Genomic DNA, 26,174 nt, shown 5'->3' with positions numbered 1-26,174 from the left:
CTGCTGTTTTTTGTTTTCTTCATTTCTGGCTTCTCGCTTTTATGAATGCTCGTTTCGTTTGTCTTGTCTTATTTTTTTTATTTTTATTTTTATTTTTTTTTTAGAATGGGATATATTGAATGAAGTGGGATGGGATGAAATGATATAAAATGAAACGGATAAAGCTTTTGTAGCTTTAAAAAAAAAAAAAACGGTAAACTCCTTTCTATATCCTAGAATGTATTCATAGTTCTTCCTTTTGTTCGTTCAAATTATGTGTGGAGGGAAGTTATGGACGATACGATACGTAAGGACCGAAGAGACAAGAGAAGAAAGCCACTGGAAAGTTAAAATGCAAGGTAACACGAAGAAAATTAATAAAATACATAATAAGAATAATAATATACAACAATCTCCCCCTTTTATTTTCCCGATACTCAACCTTTTGGGTCGAGCTGGTTATCGAAAAATATGAATTGGGGTTAATATAGTGGAAAATAGAGTGTCTACTGGAGACAATAAAAAGGCAGAGAGAAGTAAAGAAATAGGAATTGAAATCCGAATGAGAATCGGAGCCAGAACCACCCTACAGAACTCTCTGTAACAGCTGGATAAATATGTAATAACGACATGAAGAACATATGTATGTACAGTGTATGTAATACAGATCTGCAGGGTGGAGAAAGTATTTTATGATACAGGACATTTATCTGTATTCGCGGAAAAGTAAATGTATAGAACATGGGACATGGAGGAGGGCTGAGACAGATGAAGTATGTATGAAGATCGTTAGTCCTTAACAGGTACGGTATGATTTAACTCCTGCTCTTCGCTGAGTAGCTTTTCTAGTCGACTCCAGCGTACAGGTCGACAACGATGTTTATGCCCGCAACGACGATTTCAGCGGCGATGAGGATGATTACTAGATTATGTATATTGTCAGGAGGTTTCCAGTCTTGGATGGTAGAAGCGGAAAAAAAGGAGGGGATGAAAGATATTTCTCAGGTAAAACCAATGGAGACGGGGAAAGACGACTTTGCACATACCAATCCATTCCAGGTACTCTCCGTGCCGATGACTCAGCTGGTCTTTCAAGACGGCAAGCAAATCCGCAATCACGTCCAACCTCTCCGTCAACAATCCCACCCGCTGGTCCATCTCCAGGTAGCTACGCACAGCTTGATACACAGGCTCTAACTGCGGTTCCGCCCACATGAGCTCAGGACTATCCAACACAGATCCCTGCAAATGTATATTAATGCGAAGGATAAACAATTCTCCAATCTGCATATTAATCTGTCTACGCGGCAGGTTCACACTACCTGTCTCCGCAATCTGCGCTGGCAGGGGTGAGGTCTTCGCGATGGTTTCCGAAACGAGGTCTTCAAACAATGACGTCTTGACAGACTGAGAGAGCGCGTGGGAGATGGCGAGTTTGGTCATGTAATTGTGCGGGTCTTGTAGGGAGATGAAGTCGTTGTAGATGCGCGCTTGGTAGTCACGGGTGTAGTAGAAGTTGAAGTTTTCGATCTGCGTGTCTTCAGTGCTGAGGACGGCAGTGGCGAACCTAGATACTTCGCGGAGGAAGCGGGTTTCTTGGGCAGGTGTCATGCCCCATATTACTACGGTGCCGTAGTCGAAAAGAAATATTTCTGGTGTGTAGATTGTGGTGTCGAAATCAGGCCCGTTCGCATCGTCCGTGGTGGATATAGTGTCTAGCGTGTTGGTGGCAGGTATTGCAGTGGAGGAGTCTGCTTGCGGACCATGGTGATTCTCTCCCAGGTCGATAAGGCCCTCCTGCCGTTGAATCCTTTGGTCTTCGTCCTCGATCTCAGATGAAACACGCTGCCCCTCATGTCCTTGACTAGAAATTTCTGAAACTGCTGATATTTCCCTGTCATCTTCCTTAAGCGAATTGGACTGCCGGATCTTCTGCACATAGTCATAGTTATAAGGCGAATATACGCATTCATCGAACAACTTCGGATTAGAGCCTCTAGTATCAGCACGGGATTTAAGAAACCTCACAACACCGTCTATTGAATATGAACTCGCAGTGCAGTATGCTGTCACACGCGGAACGTGGTCCCGATCTGCTTTACCCAGCCTTGCGGCGTGCTTTCTAGCAGTTGGCTCTTTAATCCGGGCGATCTGCGAATACACTTCTCTCGGGATTTCTTCTTCCGAAAATTGGGCCTCTTCACCCGTAACGGGATTGGGAAGCAACTTAAGCTTCTGGGTGTTTTTGGATGTTCGCTGAGGGCCAATTTTCGGATGGCTTGGAGCGGAAGCCGAGGCTACCTGGTTGTAGGGTGCCCTGGGGCTATGTCGACGAAGGAACTTGCTATTCAAAGCTGCTAAGTTGGGAGAGCCTCCACTACCAGAAGCAGTTTGCATTGATGGGTTGCGGGGAGCTTTTGAGATGTCCCTCGAGGTTGCCATATCATTTGATATCCTCCTCTTGTTTTCGGCGATAGGATCGAAGGTAACCGTTCTAAATGGGCGCTCTTCCTGAGGCATCGATGGCGAACCCTGGCGATCAAGCAGAGGTGAGGTTTCCATATTTACCGACGCCATGACTAAACGGGAGCTGTATATCGGTGTCAATTGCGATCATACGATAGCTGGTATACCAATGTAGCGTTGTTCGTCTGACGTAGCCAAAAACCGCGGCTCCTCCACTAGAACCAATAAGCAACGTCAAAGCTCTGCAACGGATTCTTGAAAGCTTTGGCTCATCATGTGATATAACCTTAAATTGACTACTCACTATGGAATAGGATACTAGAGAGAGAATACAGGATACGGACTATCGAGTCCACGGCTGCAGAGGCACAGGTGCAAAGGCACTAATGACTAGATAATTGCCCATCTGAGCATCAATGCATTTTAGTTTGGTCAATTGAAACCATCACGCTAGAAAATAATATGAGTATCTGTAGTATAAATGGCTGTTGTTCTCTTTACGCTACGTGATGTACACTTGACTTCACGAAACAAAGCAACATCACTTTCGAATGAAACCTGAAGTCCCACCAATCGTTCTCCTTAAACTACCACCGCCTGGCAAGTGACGGGTTCCGGCCAACAAATTCTCACGCACCTGACGACTCCTCTTGGATGACTTGGGCGGTAGGCTGATCCTACTCGAATCACTGATTTCCGTGCTCTCCAGGACACGAATCGATGTCCCACCAATCCTAATATCCTTCGGCTCCTTCTCAATATTATCTAGAAACTTATGTTTCTTTGATTTTGGCATGGACGACAACACTATCTCAGATATGCGGGTGATTCTACTATCGTTTGATGTAGGTTCTGCGTTCAAGATCTCATCCGGGAGCAGCTTGGGAAGCGATCTGATGGGTTTGGAAAGAGATCCCTGGAATGTCGCGGAGCTTTCGGAGAGAAGTTCATTTTCCCCTGCGCGGTGATCTTGTGGAATGGAAAAGGCGTGTTCAATTATTACCGGGGCTTGTTTTGAGACTGCTTGGGCTTTCAGTCGTTGATCCCGCTCTCTTCGTTTTGCTTTATTCAGCTCTTCGGTCCTTGGGTTGATGTTAGATGTGAAACCTTACACTTTGGGTATACCGGAATGGGACCTTCAATACGAACCTTTGCTTAGCCTTCGTTTCTTTTCGGGCATTTTCCTTTAATTCCTGTAGTTGCGTAGCGTTGTCTATTGTTTCGGGTGCCTCATCATCCTCACTGTCTTCCACATCATTAGACTCTTTGGGATTCTCTTCATCCGAAGCTTGCTCATTCTTCCCAATGAGAACCGGAGCCGGTTCCTCGTTTCCAAAACGAACATGTGTCGCCTTGGCGGTGGAATTTACCTGAACCCGATCAGGCTCCGTGGATGTACTGGTTGAAACATGTAAATTTTCCTCTTCGGGTTGTATTTCGTGCTCGGCAATGTCGCTTGAATCGGCGGTACGGAAGGGTAGGCTTTTTACAATGGCGTTTTCTTCGTCAACAGGTTGAGGAGCCGGGGAGCTGGTGGTAGTGGAACTGGAATTTTTCTGCTTTCTTCGTTTGGGCGATTGGCTTTCCGTCTCATCTTCCGAGGCAGCAGCCTTTCGCTTCCCATTTGTAGCGGGTGATGAGTTCACCGGCTCCTCCTCCGCGGTTGGGTACACAGTCCGTCTAGTAGCGGACACCATCTTAGGTGACGAGTTTGTGGGAGTGGGATTGGCTATTTGGTCTGGGGTGGGAATGTTTTGTTCGACCCCAGGGTCCGGTCTCACAAATATGCCTCGGGCAGCTGTGACGATATGAGAGAACATAAGGTAACAAATGAACAAGGTTGAAAAACCAAGCCTCGAGATAATCCGTACTTTTATTGCTGATTCGAGGGTCAAGCTTCGAGATGGGATCAGAAATTTGTAGTCCGGAGTTATGTTGTTCCGAGAAATTTGTAGTAGATTAACCCTAATCTCTTATCAAGCCGAGCTCTGATGAATGTGACGGGGCTTTTTAAAACCTGTGGAAGTCAAATTGTATTATTGTATTCGGGGCCAATCTCCATATAATAAGCAGAAGGCACCTGGTTAATAGCTAGGCGAGTTTTGGTGGGACATGTGAATCACAAATGAGGTGACCTCTATTGCGCCTTCCAATCATACAATTCGATAATGATATATATGAAAACAGTAACCCGCACAGTGCTGACCGGAACGCCGTACCACATTTAAAGCCTAGTAAATAAACCCTTTTTTTTTAAAAAAAAAAGTGTAATCAAGCATCGTAATACTCCTCCGCAATTCGTTTCCTCTCCATCGCTTCCTCCTCAGCTGCTAAATAATCATCTTCTCCAAGATCACTAACTTCATCCCACATCTTGTCAAACTCATCCGCATCATTCCCCGGCACAGCCCACATTGACTCCCGTAGCCGCTTATTCCGCTCCCTATCCTCCTCGATCCGCTGTTCAATCTGCCGTTTATCCACCTTAATGCCGCTCGGCCTAGTCGTGGGGCCTGGGGCCTTGACCGAATCGCCGCCTTCAATGGTCGTCTGGCCGGGCTCCACAAACTCAAGGTCAAGAAGATGCGCTGGGTGACTTTCTCTCTCTTTGAGAAATGCATCGATTTCACGGACAGTATCTGCGGAGAGGAACGATTTTGCCTGCAATCCATTTAGCACGCGGCGAACATGTTTGACATTTGCGGCACCGGAGCCATCTGGCGGGGCAACCGCGTCGACAACACGGAGGATATCGCGCTGCATCATGCGGACGAATTCGAGGTGGTTTTCCTTGGTGGCCATATCGCAGAGGTGTTCGATGAAGTACATGATATTGGCACGGTTGTTCATACTATTCTATAACAACAGTCAAGAAACTGATGTCAGAAGACTTATTTTATGATTTAAATTTTCGGTTTATTTTGCCGTAATAGGGTGTAAAGTGTAATTACCATTTCTAGCTGTTCGAGAATGCAGGAGTGAAGGTCCTCATCCATATCCCGGTATTTGAGTGCATAATGAGCGGCTTTCTGCGAGGAGGTGACAGAGGCGCTCAGATGCTGGAGCTGTGTCGTGAAGCGCATGCGCACCTCGAAGGGATCAGCCATCTTGGATACGGGCGATGATAACGATTATCGAGGAGCAATAGGCGTCTCATAATGTATCCCCAGATTAAACGGCCATGGTCCGGTCGAATAGATGTTGTTCTTGGGAGATGATTGGTATGTTCATCGCCAAGGCGGTGTAAGTCAACGTCGAAGATCGAAATATTTGAGCCGCTCATGAGGCGGCAAAAAAGCTTCAGCTCCACCAAACTCTAAATAACTCGCTGAGGGTCCCGCCTTCGATTCCCCGCACAATGTTGCAACATCACCTCCCAGGGGTTATTTGTGTCGCTGTTAAAATATCTTCTGCGGTATAATTAAACTATCGCATTCCGGTCATGTCTATTGCTCAGAGGAATGTCACCATGGAAGCCATCAACATGGCTCAGAAGAAGCCAGACGTGACACTTGCGGTCCTTGGATGCGGTGAGGCCAGTCCTGCACAATTATTCAAAAAGCCCCAATATTTCTAACAAAGTCCCGTTGATTGCTCCAGGTACTCTGGGTATAGCCATCTTATCAGGCATATTTGCCTCCCTGTCAGAAACAAAAAGCCACTCCGCATACCCGTCGGAGTCCGGAACCACCACGCCATCAGAATTTGTCTCACAGCAGAAGATCCCAAATAAGTTCATTGCCTGCGTACGTCGGCCGGAGTCCGTAAGGCGTGTCCACAAAGCCCTTGACGGCTTCGCGGTGCCATTGACTGTGTTGCAAAACGAAAATATCAAGGCAGTTAACGAAGCCGAGGTGGTCATCCTCGGCTGCAAGCCATACATGCTGCGTGATGTTCTTGACGTGCCTGGCATGACAGGCGCGCTGCAGGGGAAACTTCTCATCAGCATCCTTGCCGGTGTGACCGTAGACCAGATCCAGGACACATTATATCCGCCGACCTCGACAGTTCCAGAATCAAAACGCTGCCGCGTCGTTCGCGTCATGCCCAATACCGCTGCCATCGTCCGTGAATCCATGACAGTTATCGGTACTTCCACTCCACCCCTCCCCGAGGAGTGGAATATGTTGATATCTTGGATATTTTCCCGCGTAGGACGGGTAGTCACTCTTCCCCCATCGATGATGGATGTGTGCACCTCGCTCGCTGGTTCGGGCCCTGCGTTTGTAGCCTTGGTCATGGAGGCGATGGCCGATGGAGCTGTTGCGATGGGGCTGCCGAGGGCAGAGGCGCAAATGATGGCTGCCCAGGTCATGCGTGGGACGGCTGGTATGGTTCAGAATGGCGAGCATCCAGCGTTGATTAGGGAGAAAGTCAGCACTCCTGGCGGCTGCACGATTGGTGGCTTGCTGGTCCTTGAAGAGGGAAGAGTTAGGGGTACGCTTGCACGGTCAGTTAGAGAAGCGACGGTTGTCGCGGGTCAGTTGGGACAGGGTATCCAGGGCGTTAATGGGACTCGCTTTTAACCGATTGGGCTATGGTATTGTATATTCTTGATGGGTTGCGGTTATTTCTGTAGGATTTTTTGTTTCTTATTGCATTAGACGGTGGAAAAACAATAGGTTATAGGGGATGAAAAAAAGAATCAAGGACAGGGCAGTTTTGCTTTAAATGGTGTTAAGGGTTTGATTGAACAGATTGCATTCCTGTTTCAAGCTATCTATGGGACGGTCTAAATCATTACACAGCTTCACAAGAAACACGATTACTCCTTACACCAAAAAAACACCGGATGTGGACGGTATTATACAAGAAAACCAAAGAAAAAGTCAAGAGTCCTGAAGAGACCTTTCAAAAGCCCAAAACTTCCGTATCAAAACAAACCATTATAACGAATGTCTAGCATCAAGCGGACTGAACGTGCTTATATTGTGGTGGTCGTTATCATCATTTCGTCGAAACCCTCCCTCATCCTCGGTGTTTCCTTCTCCAATTTCATTGTCTCTTAAGCCCTCCGCCCTCCGTTTCTGCGCATCTTCAATAATATACCAGACGTCCTTTTTTGTCAGGAACCCTTGGAGAGCACCCTTGTTCACAAATAGTACGTACCGAAGGCCCAATCGTTGGAACATAGTCAAGACGACTAGGAAGCTGGCGCGGCTGTTGAGTGTGATGGGCGTCTGATCCATCCAAGGGCGAAGATCCAGGATCTCTAGTGGATCGGCAAAGGGCTGATGAGCGAAATATGCAGGGGTTTCCGGAGATACGCCTCGGGAGCTTCGAGAGGTAGCCGATTTAAGGGCGAAGCTAAGTTCGTTACGGGATATGTAGCCCAGTAAGATAGGGTTAGATGTATCGGAGACGACGGGGAAACCTCGATAGCTGGTTGTGTCGAGGAGATGCAGGAGGGAATCGATTGTGTGGCCGACAGCAGTGATAACTGAAAGGTCATGAATACTGGTCATGACTTGGCTCACTGGGACATCGGGTAGGACAACCTCATCCTTTTGCTCAATGAAGGGATACCCATGAAGGTGGATCCATGATTCGTAAATACCACGTTTCCCAAAAGTATCTCCACACCACTTGGAGAGCATCACAGAAATCATAATGGGGATGACGTAAGTGAGAGCACCGGTAAGTTCAAACATGATGACCACTATCGACACCGTCATTCTAGTTGCCCCTCCGAGTGCAGAAGCAGCACCGACTATAGCATACGTGCCGGGAGTAATGCATGGAATGTCGGCCTCGCATTTACGGAAGAGCAGTAAATCTGGTTGAGCCTTCTGCCACATTTCAAATGCAATGCCAAGAGCTCTACCGGAGAGTGCCCCCATCGCCAACGACGGGAGGATGATGCCCGCCGGGAGATCTAGGCCGAATGTGATTGAGGCAAGGAAAAAGCCGAGAATTGCAGCAAGGAGCAGAAGACCAATAACGCCCAAAGATGCAGATCCCGTTTTGCAAAGCCCGAACTGATCATCTGTAACTTCCGCGCACTCCGCAAAGAGGTAGTATACAAGGTCAGATAATTGAGCCCGCATGAATGTATTTGGGAAGTTAATAAGGGCGCTGATGAGTGCAACAAGGGCCACTTGTAAGATCGGGTGTGAGTAGTTCCTCGCTTCTCGCCATTTGGCGACTCTCATGTTGAGTTTAATGAACAGACCGCCATACAATCCACCAATTATGCCGAGCACAGCAAACGGAAGCAGTTCAAATTGATGCCACCCACGACTGTATGTAACTTGGTAGAGAACAATTTTGCCGGTTCGGAAGGGGTTGAGCGCGTGCAATGTCACTGCTGCAACCATGGCGCATACGAAGCTTTGCCACATGGTTTTATCTGGGAAATAGTATGATAATTGCTGGGAAACGGCCAACGAAATTAGCACAGTAAAACACTAACGATTTTGAGTGGTGGAGCACCTCTAAGCTGAACAATACACCTCCAATCGGAGATCCGAATGCAACAGAAATGCCAGCCGCAGAGGCTGCCGAGAGAACCTCACGCTTTCTTGCTGTTATTGCATATTAGTTTTCCCGGGTTCCTCCCATGGATATATATATATGACTTACCCTCATTACGGTTTAGACTGGGGAAGGGCCTCATAATTAAACTTGCGCAGCAGCAAGCCACATGGACTAACGGGCCTTCTTTTCCGAGCCATAGTCCCGACGCGGCAGAAAGACACTAGATATTTGTAAGAAATGACAATAAACTTGTGAATGAAACCAGAGATACCTACAAGACCGAGAGATTTGATCAGTAGCGTCCAAGCGCCCATAAACCGCTTGATTACGAAACCGCCGAGGACAGTTTTTATCTCCGGGATCCCACTATGCTTGGCGTGTACCGCAAACTTTCTAACGAGCACACTTGCGGTTGTTGCGAAAAGAATCTAGCATCCTGGTTAGGAAAACCAAAATCAAGGGTCATGAAAGTGCTTACAGAATACATGATGAAGAATACATATTCCACCGCATACCCGGCAGTTTTAGATCCAACATGTAGAGCATTACGCCACGGTGTCCAATGCTGACACTCGGATAAATCTTGAAGGAAGGTTAGCCATACAATACGAGTCAGGTGGTAGGCTCGAGAACGAACCATCATAGCCCCAGCAGCAAAAGCTCTTATTCAAATAGAACTTCCCTCCTTCGCCACCAGTGCGGCAGTAGCCAGTTTTGATATCTCCAAGCCAACTGCTTGCGACGTCTATGCAAGCTGCTATTACACCAACAGCTATCCCCGTTAATATCAAGATAATCCAGATATGGCTGGCATCTAGAACTTTGCGAACGTAGCCAAAGAGACCTTTGTTGCTGGCATAAAGATGCCTGATCCGCTGGCGCTCCTTTGTATACTCGAAGATCCAATCGATAGCCGTTAAGTTGTCGTAGCCCACTCGTCGGCCGGGGCCCTCGACGTACCAGTCAAGTGGCCCGCCAGCTTTATTCCCCTCTAGTCCTCCATTGCCAGTCGTCGCCGCCGCGGGTGGTGGAGTGCGATTTGTGGATGCGCCGTTATTGTTTCTAAAAGGATTGTGTAAAGGGGGATGAGAGGTTCCTTCGGTGGAGGAGAAGAAGTTCGAGAGAGCGAATCGGGCGGGACCTTTTTGCTTGCGCTTGAATGAAATCCTGTCAAATAGTCAGTAACGAAAGGCTCAACAGCGGACAGCACACGAACTTACGGCTCGTCAAATGCATCCCCTAAAGGGTCTGTTGCAAGAACCGTTTCGTCCCCTGAATGAGTCGAAGCCAAGTCGACTTGTTCACTGGTCGGATCGCCGCAGCTGCGGGAGGCCTGAGAACTATCATGATTCACAGGAATGTGTGCGGCATTCAGGCCTGAAGCATTTCCCGTCATTGTCCGTCATGGAGGCGCCGGCGCAGTACATAGGACGAAGCCGAGAATCGTACTGTTTGGGAGACGAGATAAATAATTGTCCAGGACATAAGTTCAAACACTTTGTCCCGAGGTCAAGATGTGGCTGGTAGATGTGGCTGGTGAATCTGGCGCCAAATGAGGAATGAGCTGATTGGCTTTCCTGAAGGCGGCGAGGCGAAGGAATTCCACGTGACATGACGATCCTGCGGCAGAAACTTATAGTAATTCGGAAAAAAAAAAAGAAAATTTCTCGACTGAGAAATTTGTGATTTTGAAATACCGCCCCTGGTGGAGGAAAAGGGCTTTGTAGGGCGGCTTGCAAGATGGCACAATTTTCTAGCGATGGGGTACTTTTACCACATCCCCAGATTTTAAAGCAGCTACCGCCCGAGCTGGTAGAAATTCTGCGCACAGGAAGTTCAATTCCAGAAACATTTCTTGATACCCTGTCAATTGCTGCATTACAGCCGAATTATACCAACAAACTATTCACATTATATGAGCCAATATTTGTGGATTTAGCTGCCAGGTGGATTTGCTTGGACTCCCATGAATACTCTGTTCAAGTTACCACTGCATTTGCACGCATTTTACCCTTTGCGCCATATCTTCGACCATTTGTCAATGCCGTCTCCCAACGCCTTAAGAGCAGTGCCCTACCATCCTCGTCAGAGTCAAACCAAGTTGAACTCTTACAAATGGAAGATCAAACTCTGCATGCGTTTCTCGTTGCTCTCTTTCGTCTTCTTAGCTTCGACTTGGACAGTTTCTCACCTATGACGCCCGTGTCCCAACTGCAGTCACTGCTCAGTCATCACAACCCTATCATTAGATACCTTGCAATCCGATGTTTTTGCTTGTATATGCGTGCTGCAGATGCTTCCTTGGAACAAATGATAAGCAAGTATCATGATGAGACAGCGATCAATGGCTCATGGGAAGACCGAACCATCGATTACCGCCTCCTTAGTATTTGGGAAGAGAAGCGATGGGCCGGATTAAAGGAAGAACTTGAAAATGCGCGAATATCTCGCGATGATTCTGTTACGGAGACTTGGACCAAAGAATTTCGAAACTCTTTCACGAGTCACACTGCAGAAATCGGCGGGGTTCTTCTTCCCACCATCCATCCGAAAAACAATATGGGAGCATCCTGCCTGGTGGAAACACCAACGGTTCGACGCAACCTTCGAAGTTTCGGTAATTCGCTTCTCTCGATGGATCCATTGCTGCTCGTCGGCCTGGCCGGTTCTGGGAAAACGTCACTCGTACACGAGGCAGCCTACCGAATGGGCCATTCTTCTTCCATGATTACACTTCACCTAAATGAGCAAACTGATTCTAAAAGTCTATTGGGTTTGTACTCGACATCGCCTCAAGCTGGCTCATTTTCTTGGCAGCCTGGCGTTTTAACCAAAGCAGCCAGGGAGGGTAGGTGGGTTTTGATTGAAGATCTGGATCGTGCGCCCTCTGAAGTTATTGGCCTTATCCTCCCGCTTATTGAGAAAAGGGAACTTATAATACCAAGCAGAAAAGAACGCATCCGTTGCGCTGATAGCTTCAGGGTTATTGCCACCATGCGGTCTACTATCAATGCGGCTGGGAAAGAAATAACCCCAGGAACTAATATGTTGGGAAGCAGACTCTGGAATCACATTCAAGTGGCGTCCATGCCCCTGTCAGAAGTCAAAGAGGTTATTATTCAGAGGTTTCCGCTACTTTCCCCTCGAGTAGATATAATCTTGACTACGTTCGATCGCATCACATCGCTATTTAACGGCACACTGTCTCGCAAGTTCATGACAGGCAGATTACCAAACCTCCGCGACTTGGTGAAGTTATGTTACAGAATAGAACGGCGGTTGCGGAATCTTGGATGTGAAACTGGCTATGAGGCAGTACCAGAGGGTACTCATGACGAAATTTTTATGGATACTGTTGACTGTTTCGCAGCCTGTTTCCCTAAAGGATTACTCCAGTCAACCGTGGCGGAAGTTATTGCGGAAGGGATGCAGATATCTCCCCAGCGTATGAACTTTTGCCTGTCCGAACAGACTCCTAAGTATTTGGATTCTCCCAACTCAGTCACGATTGGCAGAGAATGCTGCCAGAAAAGAAAACCTCTTGGTCTGCGCAAGTCATCCTCTTCAACAGCAGCTCATAGTACTTTTGCACCAACAAGAGCTTCATTGAGGATAATGGAGCAAATTGTGTCAGCGTTGCAGCTCTCCGAGCCCGTTTTGCTGGTTGGAGAAACTGGAATTGGCAAAACAGCAGTGATCCAACAGCTTGCATCTCTCTTGCACCAGCGTTTGACGGTAGTAAATTTATCGCAACAGAGTGAAAGCACTGACTTGCTAGGTGGTTTCAAGCCGGTCAATGTTCGATCAATTGCTGTTCCCTTAGTTGACGAGTTTAATTCATTGTTCGAATCAACCTTCTCTGCTAAAAAGAACCAGAAATTTCTAGCCTCGGTTGCAAAGTGCGTCACAACTGGCAATTGGCGGCGTCTAGTTAATATCCTTAAGGAGGCCATCAAGATGGCATCAGGTATCTTTGAACCCTTGAACAAAAGTAAAAGTGAATTGACGGATGTGGTCTCGGAACAACCGTCGAAGAAAAGAAAGCTTGACGACACAAAATATACCATCCTCCGTGGAAAATGGGCTACTTTTTCGAGAGAATTAAAGGAATTCGAGGTCCGGGTTTCTGAAGGCGACAGCAAGTTTGCATTCGCATTTGTCCAAGGCAAGATAGTCAAAGCGCTGAGGAATGGTGAATGGGTTTTACTCGACGAGATAAATTTAGCTTCTCCTGACACCTTAGAGAGCATTGCTAGCCTCCTTCACTATGGAGGCGATGGCACTCCATCTGTCCTGCTTTCTGAAGCTGGGGAAGTTGAACGCATTTATGGCGATTCAAATTTCCGAATTTTTGGGGCAATGAACCCTGCAACTGATGCTGGGAAAAGAGATTTGGCTCCTGGTTTACGATCAAGATTTACGGAGATATATGTCAATTCACCAGATACCGAAATTGATGACCTTATAACATTGATAGGTGCCTACCTAGGGTCGTTGACTATTGCGGACGAGAAATCTACTATCTCCCTTGCCCGCCTTTACCTTGACACGAAGAAGCTCAATGTAGACAACAAGTTGACAGACGGAGCAGGTCAGAAACCACATTTTAGCATCAGGACTCTTGTTCGTTCCTTGATATACGTGAGAAATCAAGCGCATATCTACGGGCTTCGACGAGCCATGTACGAAGGGTTTTCTATGAGTTTTTTGACGTTGCTCAGTAAGGCATCCGAGCTCCAAATAATCCCCCTTTTGGATCAACATATATTTGGGAGCCTTAAAAATTCCCGATCTATACTATCGCAGACTCCCAAACCACCGAATGACGGTGCAACCTATGTTCAATTCAAACATTACTGGATGAGACAGGGAGAATTTCCGCTAGAATCCCAACCACACTACATTATCACTCCCTTCATTGAAAGGAATTTAATGAATTTAGTGAGAGCGAGCTCTACGAGACTGTTTCCGATTTTATTACAAGGCCCAACCTCCTCTGGGAAAACTAGCATGGTGGAATACCTTGCCAAAATTTCTGGCAACCGATTTGTCCGAATCAACAACCATGAACATACTGACCTCCAGGAATATTTGGGTTCATACGTATCCGGTGAAGATGGCAGCTTGAAGTATCAAGAAGGAATACTGGTTGAGGCCCTAAGGAACGGCTACTGGATTGTGTTAGATGAACTTAACCTAGCGCCCACTGATGTCCTGGAAGCTCTCAACCGCCTGCTTGATGACAATAGAGAATTATTTTTACCTGAATCCCAAGAAGTCATCCGCCCAAACCCGAACTTTATGCTGTTTGCTACTCAAAATCCTGCTGGTCTCTATGGCGGCCGAAAGGTCCTTTCACGTGCATTTCGAAATCGATTCCTTGAACTCCATTTCGATGATATTCCTGAGGACGAACTGGAATATATTCTCAAGGAACGATCTCAAATTCCTCCATCATTCTGTGCTAGAATAGTGTCTGTTTATCGAAAGCTTTCACTGCTACGACAATCCAGCCGCTTATTCGAGCAACGAAACAGCTTTGCTACCCTCCGTGATCTTTTTCGATGGGCCCAACGGCGTGCTGATGATCGCGAACAATTGGCTGTGAATGGTTTTATGCTATTGGCAGAGAGGGTAAGAAATCCTCAAGAGAGGGCAGCTGTAAAGGAGGTAATAGAGGAAGTTATGCGAGTAAAACTCGATCAGACCGCCATTTATAGTTCCCGGTGCTTGGATGCGCGTCTTCAACAGCTTTCAGCAACTGCCCCAACAAGTATAATATGGACTCAAGCGATGAGACGGGTATTTATTCTTGTTTCGCAGGCAATTGAACACAACGAACCTGTGCTGCTCGTTGGGGAAACTGGATGTGGCAAAACGCAAATTTGTCAAGCTATTGCAGAAATATATGGAAAGCAGCTTTTTACCATTAACGCTCATGTTAACCTCGAGACAGGAGACATCGTTGGTGCACAGAGGCCGTTGAGAAATAGATCTACAATCGAAGCACAGCTTTTAGCAGACCTGTCCTCAGTCTTGAAGTCCATCGATGCATATGATGAAAGCAGCGATAACTCGATTGACAAGCTAACAAGAGTATTTTCTGAGCTAAATTCCCAGGCACTAGATATGTGTGAACCAAATTTGCTCAATCGTATACGAGAAAATATGACAAGAGCGAAAGCGTTATTCGAGTGGTCTAATGGTAGTCTTATAACGGCAATGGAATCCGGTCAGCATTTCCTTCTTGACGAAATTTCACTCGCAGACGACTCCGTTTTAGAGCGTCTAAATAGTGTTCTCGAGCCTCACCGGTCTTTGCTCCTTGCAGAAAAGGGGCCTATAAATTTGGTAGTTGCGAAGGATGGTTTCCAGTTTTTAGCAACAATGAACCCGGGAGGCGACTACGGAAAAAGAGAACTGTCTGCAGCGCTCAGGAACCGTCTTACCGAAATTTGGGTGCCTCAGCTCTCAGAAGCTGAAGATATCCTTCCCATCTTGTCTTCAAAACTCGTATCGCCAATCTCAAATGCCCCAAGCGCAATGTTAGCGTTTGCAAGATGGTTCAAAGAAACTTTCCAGAGCACTTCATCAACATCAATATCCATTCGTGATTTGTTAGCATGGGTTGGTTTTGTAAACCAATGCAAAGATCTCGATCAAGCTGCTGCGGTGGTCCATGGGGCGGCTCTGGTGTATATAGATACCCTGGGTGCCAACCCTTCTGCCATGTTTGTTTCAGGTCCGGCAAATCTCAAACACGATCGACTTAAATGTCTTGAGAGATTGGGTGAAATTTTTGGTTTTGACGCTGTCTCTATCTATTACCAAGCAACTACTATATCTATGGAAGACAACAATATGAGAATCGGCCCATTCGTTCTGGAGATGAGCACTCATTCCGAGCATGATCCCACATTTTCCTTGGAAGCACCGACTACAGTTGCCAACTCGCTGAGGATTGCCCGAGGTCTTCAGTTAACAAAGCCTATTCTGCTTGAGGGTAGTCCTGGCGTTGGAAAAACCACCCTTGTTGCTGCTTTGGCACAATGTCTTGGGAAACCGCTTACTCGAATCAATCTTTCTGACCAGACTGATCTAACGGATTTATTTGGATCAGATGTGCCTGTTGAAGGTGGCGACATGGGAAATTTCGCTTGGAGTGATGCTCCGTTTTTACGAGCTATGCAGACTGGTGGTTGGGTTCTCCTGGACGAGATGAACCTTGCATCACAGTCTGTTCTGGAAGGTTTGAATTCCTGTTTAGACCACCGTCAACAAGTTTACGTGGCGGAGTTGGACCAAACGTTTAAACGGCACCCCGACTTTGTTTTATTTGCAGCGCAAAATCCTCACCACCAAGGAGGTGGGAGAAAAGGTCTTCCTGCATCGTTCGTGAATCGATTTACAGTTGTATATGCAGACTCGTTTAGTGATGACGACTTAAAGATGATCTGTAAACGGTTGTCTCCTCTTGCTCCTAAAAGGGAGATACAACAGCTAGTTGAATTTGTCTCTTCGTTAAATATTAAAATAACGAACGAACGACTCCTGGGAACTACTGGAGGACCTTGGGAAATAAATTTGCGAGATATTTCAAGATGGCTCAGACTTCTTGAATCCACTCCAATCCGAGTTTCTCCTTCTCAGTTCCTCGATGTTGTGATTAGCCAGAGATTTCGCACACATGGTGACCGATCCCTCGTTTTGTCATTGTACGAGGATGTCTTCCAATCGACACCTGTTGTTAAAAGCTATTTCCATAACCTGAGCGTGTCGCAATACCAAGTTGGCCTTAGTGTACTTCAACGCGACCCGCTGGTGCAAAATTTCAATGATCCTCAGATGAAGATACTTACCGGCGATCTAGCAATTATGGAATCATTGGCATTGTGCATAGAGCAAGGATGGCCCAGTATTCTCGTGGGCACATCAGGATGTGGGAAGACGACCATTTTGCGGAAGCTTGCCACTTTGAGTGGTTGCAAGCTTGTGGAATTGGCACTAAACGCGGACACTGATACTATGGATCTTGTCGGGGGCTTTGAGCAGGTAGACAATGACCGCCATCTGCTAAGTTTCATGGATGAATTGAGCCAGCTTTTGCAAAATCAAGTTGTTTCTACATACACCGCAACCGAACAGACCGGTATGGACAGTGAGCTTGTGCAACTTTACCAAGACGTCAAGAGCGGGTCATCTAATCTTGAAACCATTTCGGAGGCACTTCATAGAATTTCACTCAAGGGATTACATCCGAGCTTCACAGAGTTTTACCAACGTTCTAAAACACTGCTAAAATCATCCTTTGTTAACCAGACGATCGGCTTCGAATGGACGGAAGGTATATTTGTCCAATCAGTCCAGAAAGGTGATTGGGTGGTCCTTGACAATGCCAACCTCTGTAATCCCTCCGTTTTAGATCGACTAAATTCACTCATGGAACCGAACGGGTATTTAGTTATCAATGAGCAAAGGACTGTAGATGGCACTGCAAAAGTGGTGAAGCCACACCCAAATTTTCGACTGTTTCTCACTATGGATCCTCGTCATGGAGAGTTGTCACGAGCAATGAGGAATCGGGCTATCGAAATATGTTTGCAGCCCGGAGTCACCGGCGGTACGCCTACGACTCAAGGAATCTTTTATACCTCAGAATCGTCAATTTACCGCATTCGCTGCGGTCAAGGTCTCTCACACCAACGATTGGATTCGGAATTAGAACAGAATGAACTAGAAGTTTTTCTTGATCACTTGGCTCCGCACGATTTTCGCAGGCTCCAGCAATCATCCACTTCTATCGATATTTGGGTTGCGAATACGTATCTTTCTACAGTTGTGTACCAGACGTTTGATCGCTACAATGCTTTTTTAAGTCGTGATACCCTTTCTTCTTTGAAGGATTTTCTATGCGATGGAAGTTGGAATGAACATAAATTTTCAAGCTTTCGCTATGGTATTGAGGTTGGTAATTGATTTCTCCGCTGCTGCTGTTTTGTTGGCTAACAGACCAAACAGCCGCTGCATCCATTGATCAACGAGCCCCGAGCTGTGGCTTGCATTAATCCAGAATCGCAAGTTCTCTTAGCAAAACTAGCAAAACTCCAAGAGATACAATTTGACGTTTGGCATTTCCACCAAGTCTTTTGTCAAGTTCGTGACTCCGTTTCCAACAAAAAACCTTCGGAAATGAGCAGACTGGAAAGATCAGTTGCTTCAGATAGGATCCCCGCCCTTATGAAGGAATCTACCCAACCGGTCGCGTTGTATCTTTCTAGCTGTATCCAGACTTTGAGTGAGACCATTCAGAAGGTTAATTATGAGGTTTTGCGCTCCGTTGATGTGTGTGCTATAGCCAGTTCTATATTGGAGTTGTGCTGGGATATTTTTGGTGTCGTGCAAACCAATAATTTTGATGAAGGGGTATTTCAAACGTATTTACAAATTGGACAATCTCTCTGTTCTCGCTTTAAGGATATTAAACTTGATCTTGTCAGGGTCCTGTCTGAATCACTTGATATGTTTCGTATCAACTGGGGCTTGACAACAGGGCAAAGCATGCAAAGGATATGGGATCAGTGGAGGCCGGCGACATCGACCGACCCTGCTCATTTGAAGTCAATGGTGGATTTGCAACACATTGCTGCCAGATTTGATCTTATTACTTTGAAAACGAATTTGCCCTTTTCGCAACTTGGCCAATTGCGTCACTCACTAGTCCAAGCACAGATTTCAATGCTACAAGGCGCGGACGGAGTTGGTCTGATCCAGGTATGCAGCCAAGGTTCCTACGTTTTTTCGAGTATTAAGCTGACCTAATTCCAGGATCTTCAGCATGTAATCGATGACCTTGAAGCTCGAGTGCTGGATTCCGGCCCAGTATCACCCCCCTATTTTTCCTTAGAGTTTGAAGCACTTTCACAATATCGTGATTTCATTGACATCAGCAAGTCAGCTACGGAGACCATAAATTATGGCCTCTCGGATGTATTGCAGCTACTCGCAGGACGTCCGTCTTACCCTCATGATATGTCAACTCTAGGGAATTCTGTTCCAGAGCTCCTCTCAAGATTATCACGTTTTGCAGGCTTCCAAAACGTCTCAAGCAAACCGCTGGCACTTCGTGGAACTTTCTCGCTATCATTGATCGCGAAACTATCCTCTCTTGGAATTGTGCCGGTGAAAGGAATGAACATACTAAATTCTGAACTTGACTTCATCGCGAACGGCTTATGTTCAAGCACTGACCAAATCGCGCGCGATCAACTTGATATCCTCCGAAAGCAATTAGCTAGGCTCCTTCAAGAGCTTTTGTGTTGTCATGGGGATTTGATCGACCCCGTGTCACTCGGAAGCGCTGCATCATACCTAGACACGCTTGTTCGTGATTCAGACCTCAGCGGTCTTGTCAATACCCAAATACCACCACTTAAATTGCGAGATAATTCTGACAAACTTCACTATTTCAATGAATTTACGTCGAGATCATTCAATAAAATTGTATCTTCTTTAGTTGGCATATGTGGTAAAACGGGCACTACTAATCACCTTCAACTGGGAGCCGCCTGTATCCACTTTGCTATGGCATGCCTTCGGTTCTTTGTCCCAAACAGACCTTTCGACCCGTCCCTTGGCTTGGCTGTTCAGAGACACCGATACACACAACGCGCCCAGGAGAAAAATAAGAAGCTTAATTCATTGAAAGCATATGAATTATCATTTTCTGGGCAAGAGTCGAGCTTACGTATTCGGATCGCTCAAGAGGAGCTCCGGTTGTTGGGTGACATACCACCTTCGCCCCCAGTTATTCGACCACAGCCTTCCCAGATTGGCGAATTACAGGGAGAATTTTCCAACCTTCTAAATTCAGTTGTGAACTTGAATCCCGATGGTATACTTCGTTCCCTTCAGGACTCAGCCAACCCAGACCTTGCCAATACAACCAAGCAACAAGGCGAACTTCTCCAGAAAAATATCAAGCAAATATGTCTTCGCCTCAGCACAAATTATAAAGCGTACGAAGACGTTGTCATTCCTGTCATCCGATTCCTGGAGATACTGCATCTCGGAGTGGACTTGGTTCAGTGTTCTGACCTTCATTCCCATTTGGAGCAAGGTTTCATACATGCTATGAGCCAGATTACACCCTTAATGAGCTCCAGAAGAGTATCACTCCCCGATCTGCAAAATCGCCCCTCTCGACTGTCTAACTCGGAGAAGGTCGACATCGGACTACAACGACTTTCTATTCTATGGGTCTTTCAAAATACGGACCCTGAAACTCTTTCAACTGCTGCAAATCGCCAACTTCTCCGCGATACTCTTGAGGACTTTTCCGGTATCTGGAAACAGCAGCTAGAAGATGACCAAAATAAACACTATGAAAAGTCGAACTTATACCGTTATCGAGGATCGTTTGAGGATGATCAGGAAGTAGAAGCTGCCGAGGTTTCTCAACTTTTCCCAACGTTCGACGGCACAACTGAGGATGACCTTGAAATTGGAACACTGGCACAATTCGATGTCAAAACTATTTCCCTAAGGCTTTCTCATATACTCAACAATTTATTCTCAGACCTCGACAAAGAGTCCACAGTGAAGCGATTGTTGTTAGACTCCACGAAACTACTTGGTATTAACATGGCAAAAAGCTCAACAGATATCCCAACCATGGACCCCAAATCACATCTGCTAGGGGCGATTTTATTCCTAGACGATGTAAAGTCTATTAAACAACCAACATCTTACAACTTTTATTCGAGCCCGAACTTGGTAGAGGTCAAGAAGCTCGCAGATCTAGTTGAAACTATTAGCGTGCGTTTTAAAGAACTCCAAAATTCGTGGCCTGAACACGCTACAATTGCGGATGTTATTCGCTGTTGCTCCGAGATTTTCCAATTCAACCACCAAGAGCCTCTAGCCAAATTTATCACTAAAGCAGAGAAACTTCATTCGTTCATTTATGAGTGGCAGGCTGTCGCGAGTAAAAATTTCTCTGTCACTCAGTGCTATGATAATATAACAGCTCTACTCATAAGTTGGCGGCGCATTGAATTATCTACTTGGTCTCGGCTCTTGGACATCGAAGATGAAAGTTGCAGCGAGGATGCGAGTGCTTGGTGGTTTGTTGCGTATGATGTGATAATTGCAGCCCCATTACAGCTGGTTCAAGACGGACAGCCTTTGATCGAACACTCCGTCGAACTCATCACTACCCTCGAGAAATTTATTTGCTCCACTCCAATGGGCCAATACAAGTCTAGGCTGCAGCTCATTGAAAAATTCAAAATGCTGCTGACACTCTATGCTTTGGACTTCCCAGCTCTGGACCAATTGAGCGCTGGTATTGACAACCTCCTTCATCACTACTTCCCATTTGTATCTGTTTTTGAAAAATCGCTCGGTGACGGTAGAAAAACACTAGAACGTGACATACAACAAACGATTCAGCTGGCAAGCTGGAAGGACACTAATATCAATGCTCTCAGAGAAAGCGCACGTCGCTCCCACAACAAATTGTTCAAGGTTGTGAGAAAGTATCGCAGTCTTCTCAGCCAATCCTCAGAGAGCTTATTGTCGAAGGGACTCTCTAGCCTTCCGGATAAAGCAGAATCATTCTCAGATAATCGTGTGACACTACCCAATCCCGTTTCACCCATTGCCCTTCGTGTGTGTCATGAAAATATTCACTCATGGAGTCAGAAGCCCATGCGATTCACAGATCCTGATGGTGCAGTCAGGAGCATGCAGCGTGTATATGAGAACTCTCTAAAGGGTTTACAAGCCCATCAGGAGCTCGATGCATTCACTCGTGACATAATTGATACCATTGGCGAATTTAAATCTCAGACACCGAAGGCACTCACGGAAGACAATAAGCATGATGTTCAGCATCTCAAAGGTCAAAAACGGCGGTTCTATGCAGAAAAACTGAAAGACCTCCGATTCATGGGCATTCGTTCTAATGTTGGGACTGACATTCTCGAAAGCCAAAGATCGGTTGCGTCCGTCCTTTCCTCTACACGCCCTCTCACAATTTCTGCTGGCTTGTCTCATGTTAAAAGCGCAGACTCCTACTTTCATAAATTTTTGGATCTAGTGCCTCGTGTTCGCATTTCATCTGTCGAGTTCTCTGAAGACCTTAGCAACGTTGAGGCTAGTAGAAGTGCAGGGTTCATAGAAGGTCTTCTACATTGGGCTTTGAAGCAAAGGGAAACTCTATCATTAAGATTGGAGAACTTAAGTGCGGTTGAACTCACGCTGCAGCAAATGAGGAACGTATCCGATCTTCGCAGCTCCCTCTTGCCAAATAGCGACTACCGCCTCTCCGATCGTCGTGATCTCCGAGGAACGCTCCGGTGGCTTTCTACCATCCTTGGTGTTTGTAATTCAACGCTTCAAATCCATGGATATTTTGCTGGAATTGGTTCGTCGGAAGTCCTGGAGGCATTGAACGATTGGAAAACCCGCTTGAACAACCTACTTGTCTCAATCGAAGATCTAAAAATTCTACCCCCGGGATTGTCTACCGGCACCCACGAAAAACTATTTTCAAGTGTTCGGATGTTAGTTTCAAACGTGCGATCCGATATACTAAAATGGATTGACGTGCATCCTGAGTTGGCCTTTGCTCTGGAACAGATACTTCCATGGACTGAATTGGGAGTCACAGCAAGCACACGGGAAACCAATGGCCAAATCAGCATTTCACTTGAAGAGTTTGACTCTTCCCTCTTCACAGTGATGGACAAAATTTTTGTTGTGATGCAAAAAATTAGTTCGTCCTTGTCCACCGCCCCTCCTTCAAAGGATATTCCCGCCTGGCTAGTGAAAACCGAACAAGTTATATCGAAAGCATGTGCAGAGCTCCACATGGCCGATATTGCTGATGACATACGATGTGTTCTAGCCCGGATTCGGCATGTATCGGAGAAGGATTCGAATTCTCTTGCTGTTGTTGGCGCCGCGATATCAGTAATCATGCCAATTGCCGAACAATACCAGTCAATATGTACTGATATCCTCCACCGGTATTCTGCGCTACACCGAGAAACGTGCAAAATGTCATATCTCTTAGCGAAGTCGTTTAACCAGATTGCGTCGGAAGGTTTCTGTGCTCCTCCTGAGAACGCTGGAGAGCACGGTAAGTCTGACAAGTTGGAGAATGGGACTGGACTTGGGGATGGAGAAGGTGCTGAGGATATTAGTAAAGACGTTCAAGATGACGAGGACTTGGCTGACCTGGCTCAAGAAAAACAGCAAATGGATGGGGACAAGGAGGATAAGGATACAGGAGTTGATGCTGTCAATATGGACCAAGAGGATCTTGAGGCGGACAGGAGTGATTTTGATGAAATGGAAAACGAAGACGGAAGTTGCTCAGACAAAGAAGATGAGGATGACATGGACCTTGATGAAGAAACCGGTAGTGTTGATAGGCTAGACGCATCCGCAGTTGATGAAAAAATGTGGGATGGAACGAATGATCAAGATCAGAAAGATACCGAAAACGAACAAGGAAAAGGGGACGCAGAATCTGAAGACAAAACTGCGGCGTCGGCTAACAAGAATGAAAAAATAAATGAAAGTAAAAATGGGGACGAAAGCGAAAACGAGGGATCAGAACCTCCTGACGATGAAGGGGAAGCTGTTGGGAGGGAGGACATGGATACAACTGATCCACATGCAAAGGAAGAACCAATTCTTGATCTACCCGAAGACATGGAACTCGATGGTCAAGATGACAAAGATAAACAGGACTCTGATTTTGACGATGATCTTGGTGATTTGTCAGATGATAATAGGAGCAACTGGGAAGGTGAACCAAATGCTCCTGAAGAATCTAGTAATCACCCAGATCTAGACTCTCAAGAGCAAGCTGAAAATGAAATAGAGTCCGCAAACGAAGTTGAAGAAGAAAACATCAACGGACAAGAAGACGTTGAATGTCACCAAGAGGAAAGCGAGACCGGGACAGAAGAAAAGGAAAGAGACGAGCTCTTGGAATCGGAAAGGACAGATAACCAAGCAGATGCAGAGGATATCGCTCCAAGTGAGGAGGTTTCTGTCGGTCAAGGTGTCGACCAAGATCAAAATCAAGAGCATGGAGACTCTGGCAAAGCAACTCAAGAACATGGCTCGAAGGACCAGGCAGACGAGCAAAATCTACAAGAAGGTAGTGCTGACCAGGGCGAAGACGGCAAAGAAGCAACAAATGCATCTGGCGGTAGAGATGATGGCAAGCTAGATGACTCCCAAACACAGGCATTCAAAAAGCTCGGCGACATCCTTGAGCAATGGCACCGCCGTCAACGTCAAATCCAGGAGGCTTCTGACCATCAAGACACTTCCCAAAATGAAAATCAGGATGCCAACATGGAAGATGCGGACTTTGAGCATCTTGCGGATGATCAGGATGCCGCAGACACTCAAGCGCTTGGCCAGGCAACCGAGGAACAAGCGAAAAGCCTCGATCAAAGCAACGCCGTCGAATCTGATGTAAGGCCGGAAGAAGGCGAATTCCTTCCAGATGCCACAGAGCCTGAAAATCCTCCGGCAGAACAGTCTTTAGAAGATCGAATGGATTTGGACCAGCAACCAGGTCTGTCGGAGAACAATACATCGAGATCATATGTTGCTGGTGATAGGATTACGGAAAATGATCCCACCCATCAAGATAGCCAAACATCGGACTCTCAAGAAATGGAAGACATGGATGCTCATCTTTCTTCCTTTCATGTCGGCTCAGAAACGACTCCGTTGACTTCTCCAGAGGAAGCCCGACGCCTTTGGTCTCACTACGAATCAATTACCAACGACCTGTCACTTGCGTTGACTGAACAGCTACGCTTGATTCTCGCACCCACCCTGGCAACCAAACTGCGAGGCGACTTTAGGACCGGGAAACGACTCAACATTAAGCGCATCATTCCGTACATCGCATCCCAGTACAAGCGTGATAAGATCTGGATGCGACGATCCGTCCCTTCGAAGCGAAGTTACCAGATCATGCTTGCGGTTGACGACAGTAAATCAATGCTCGAGAGCGGTAGCGGACAACTTGCCTTCGAGACACTCGCTCTTATTACAAAGAGTTTAAGTATGCTGGAAGCAGGGGATCTCTGCGTTGTTAGTTTCGGGGACGAAGACCACGTCCGTGTGGCTCATGAATTTGGCAAAACTTTCTCTTCTGAAGCAGGCGTCCAAATCTTCCAGCAGTTTAGCTACAAGCAAACTGGTACAAATGTTCGAAAACTTATCTCAGACTCGATTACTTTGTTCCGGGAGGCGAAAATGAAGCGCTCCCGCTCAAGTGGGAGTGGAGACCTTTGGCAGCTGGAGCTCATCATATCAGATGGAATCTGTGAAGACCATGAGACCATTCGCCGACTAGTTCGACAAGCGCAAGAGGAACGAATCATGATAGTATTCATCATCGTCGATGCAGTGAAGGGGAGCTCCATCCTCGATCTAACACAAGCGAGTTTCGAGCCTGATGGGTCGGGGGCGGGAGAAATGAAGTTGAAAATGAAGAGGTACCTGGAAGGATTTCCATTTTCATATTATCTGGTGGTTAGGGATGTGCAGGAGTTACCGGCTATTTTGAGTCTGGCGTTAAAACAATGGTTTGCGGAAGTTGTCGATGTAGCAGCTTAGAATTTCCAACTCTAGCATTTCACTTCTACTACGGCTTGTTTTTATTTTTTTTTGGTATGATAGAGCTTTTCATGGATTTGTATATATGTTGTGCATAGTTAGGATGTATTTATTTCGATATTCTTCGAGTTTCTAGAATGGGTTTCAAACCGGCCAGTGGGCTTTTAGATTACTGCTTCATCTAATGAATTCAATATACCGATCATATCAATGATTGAACCTCAGAATCGTACCAGTGCTTATATATATATATATAGGTAAAACAAGCCTCCTTTCACCGGAACTCACCCCAGTGCAATGTTTTCACGAAAAGTGCTGGAAGCCGACAAGCAAATACGCATTTTTATCAAACTCCTTAGACCATGCCTAACTCAACATATAAAACCATAACCAAACAATTCGCACCCTGAAGCAAAGCCATTTATATAACAATTTCATCATATCTTATTTCCCATCAAGAGCAGTATAATTCGGCGCTCGCAAAGCGCTGGGTATAGAGACATGCAAGATAAATGTAATACGAGCAGTAATCGAAGAGTATAGGAGTGTAGACGCCTTCCATCTTCCAAACACGACCTACCAACCCTATTCCAACC

At 46.2% G+C, this 26,174-nt stretch overlaps 4 protein-coding genes across 4 annotated transcripts; 2 read left to right on the top strand and 2 right to left on the bottom strand.

The window, feature by feature from the left end:
- Nucleotides 1–507: 507 nt before the first annotated feature.
- HCBG_01101 (sporulation protein) lies at nt 508–5,552 on the bottom strand (the record flags this gene model as incomplete). The annotated part of the gene is made up of 7 exons (XM_045428151.1): nt 508–901; nt 1,026–2,569; nt 2,790–2,851; nt 3,083–3,527; nt 3,595–4,410; nt 4,733–5,301; nt 5,397–5,552. The coding sequence occupies 7 exons, from the start codon at nt 5,550–5,552 to the stop codon at nt 825–827; spliced, it is 3,669 nt and encodes a 1,222-aa protein (XP_045292126.1).
- A 260-nt stretch (nt 5,553–5,812) lies between these two features.
- HCBG_01100 (pyrroline-5-carboxylate reductase) lies at nt 5,813–6,971 on the top strand (the record flags this gene model as incomplete). Its single annotated transcript, XM_045428150.1, has 2 exons — nt 5,813–5,975; nt 6,046–6,971. 2 exons carry the CDS (start codon nt 5,930–5,932, stop codon nt 6,969–6,971), a joined length of 972 nt encoding a protein of 323 aa, XP_045292125.1.
- Nucleotides 6,972–7,331: 360 nt separating this feature from the next.
- On the bottom strand, nt 7,332–10,318 carry HCBG_01099 (chloride channel protein; the record flags this gene model as incomplete). Its single annotated transcript, XM_045428149.1, has 7 exons — nt 7,332–8,794; nt 8,898–8,969; nt 9,028–9,142; nt 9,198–9,350; nt 9,401–9,504; nt 9,560–10,089; nt 10,143–10,318. The coding sequence occupies 7 exons, from the start codon at nt 10,316–10,318 to the stop codon at nt 7,332–7,334; spliced, it is 2,613 nt and encodes an 870-aa protein (XP_045292124.1).
- A 344-nt stretch (nt 10,319–10,662) lies between these two features.
- HCBG_01098 (midasin) lies at nt 10,663–25,578 on the top strand (the record flags this gene model as incomplete). Its single annotated transcript, XM_045428148.1, has 5 exons — nt 10,663–11,774; nt 11,904–17,886; nt 17,941–18,693; nt 18,748–25,421; nt 25,500–25,578. The coding sequence occupies 5 exons, from the start codon at nt 10,663–10,665 to the stop codon at nt 25,576–25,578; spliced, it is 14,601 nt and encodes a 4,866-aa protein (XP_045292123.1).
- Between the last annotated feature and the right edge of the window lie 596 nt (nt 25,579–26,174).

The sequence above is a fragment of the Histoplasma capsulatum genome (assembly GCF_000150115.1).
Source record: "Histoplasma capsulatum G186AR genomic scaffold supercont2.1, whole genome shotgun sequence".
In the NCBI taxonomy this organism is placed as follows: domain Eukaryota; kingdom Fungi; phylum Ascomycota; class Eurotiomycetes; order Onygenales; family Ajellomycetaceae; genus Histoplasma; species Histoplasma capsulatum.
Note: the sequence above shows the minus strand (reverse complement) of the source record. Positions and strands in the feature narration are given on the sequence as shown.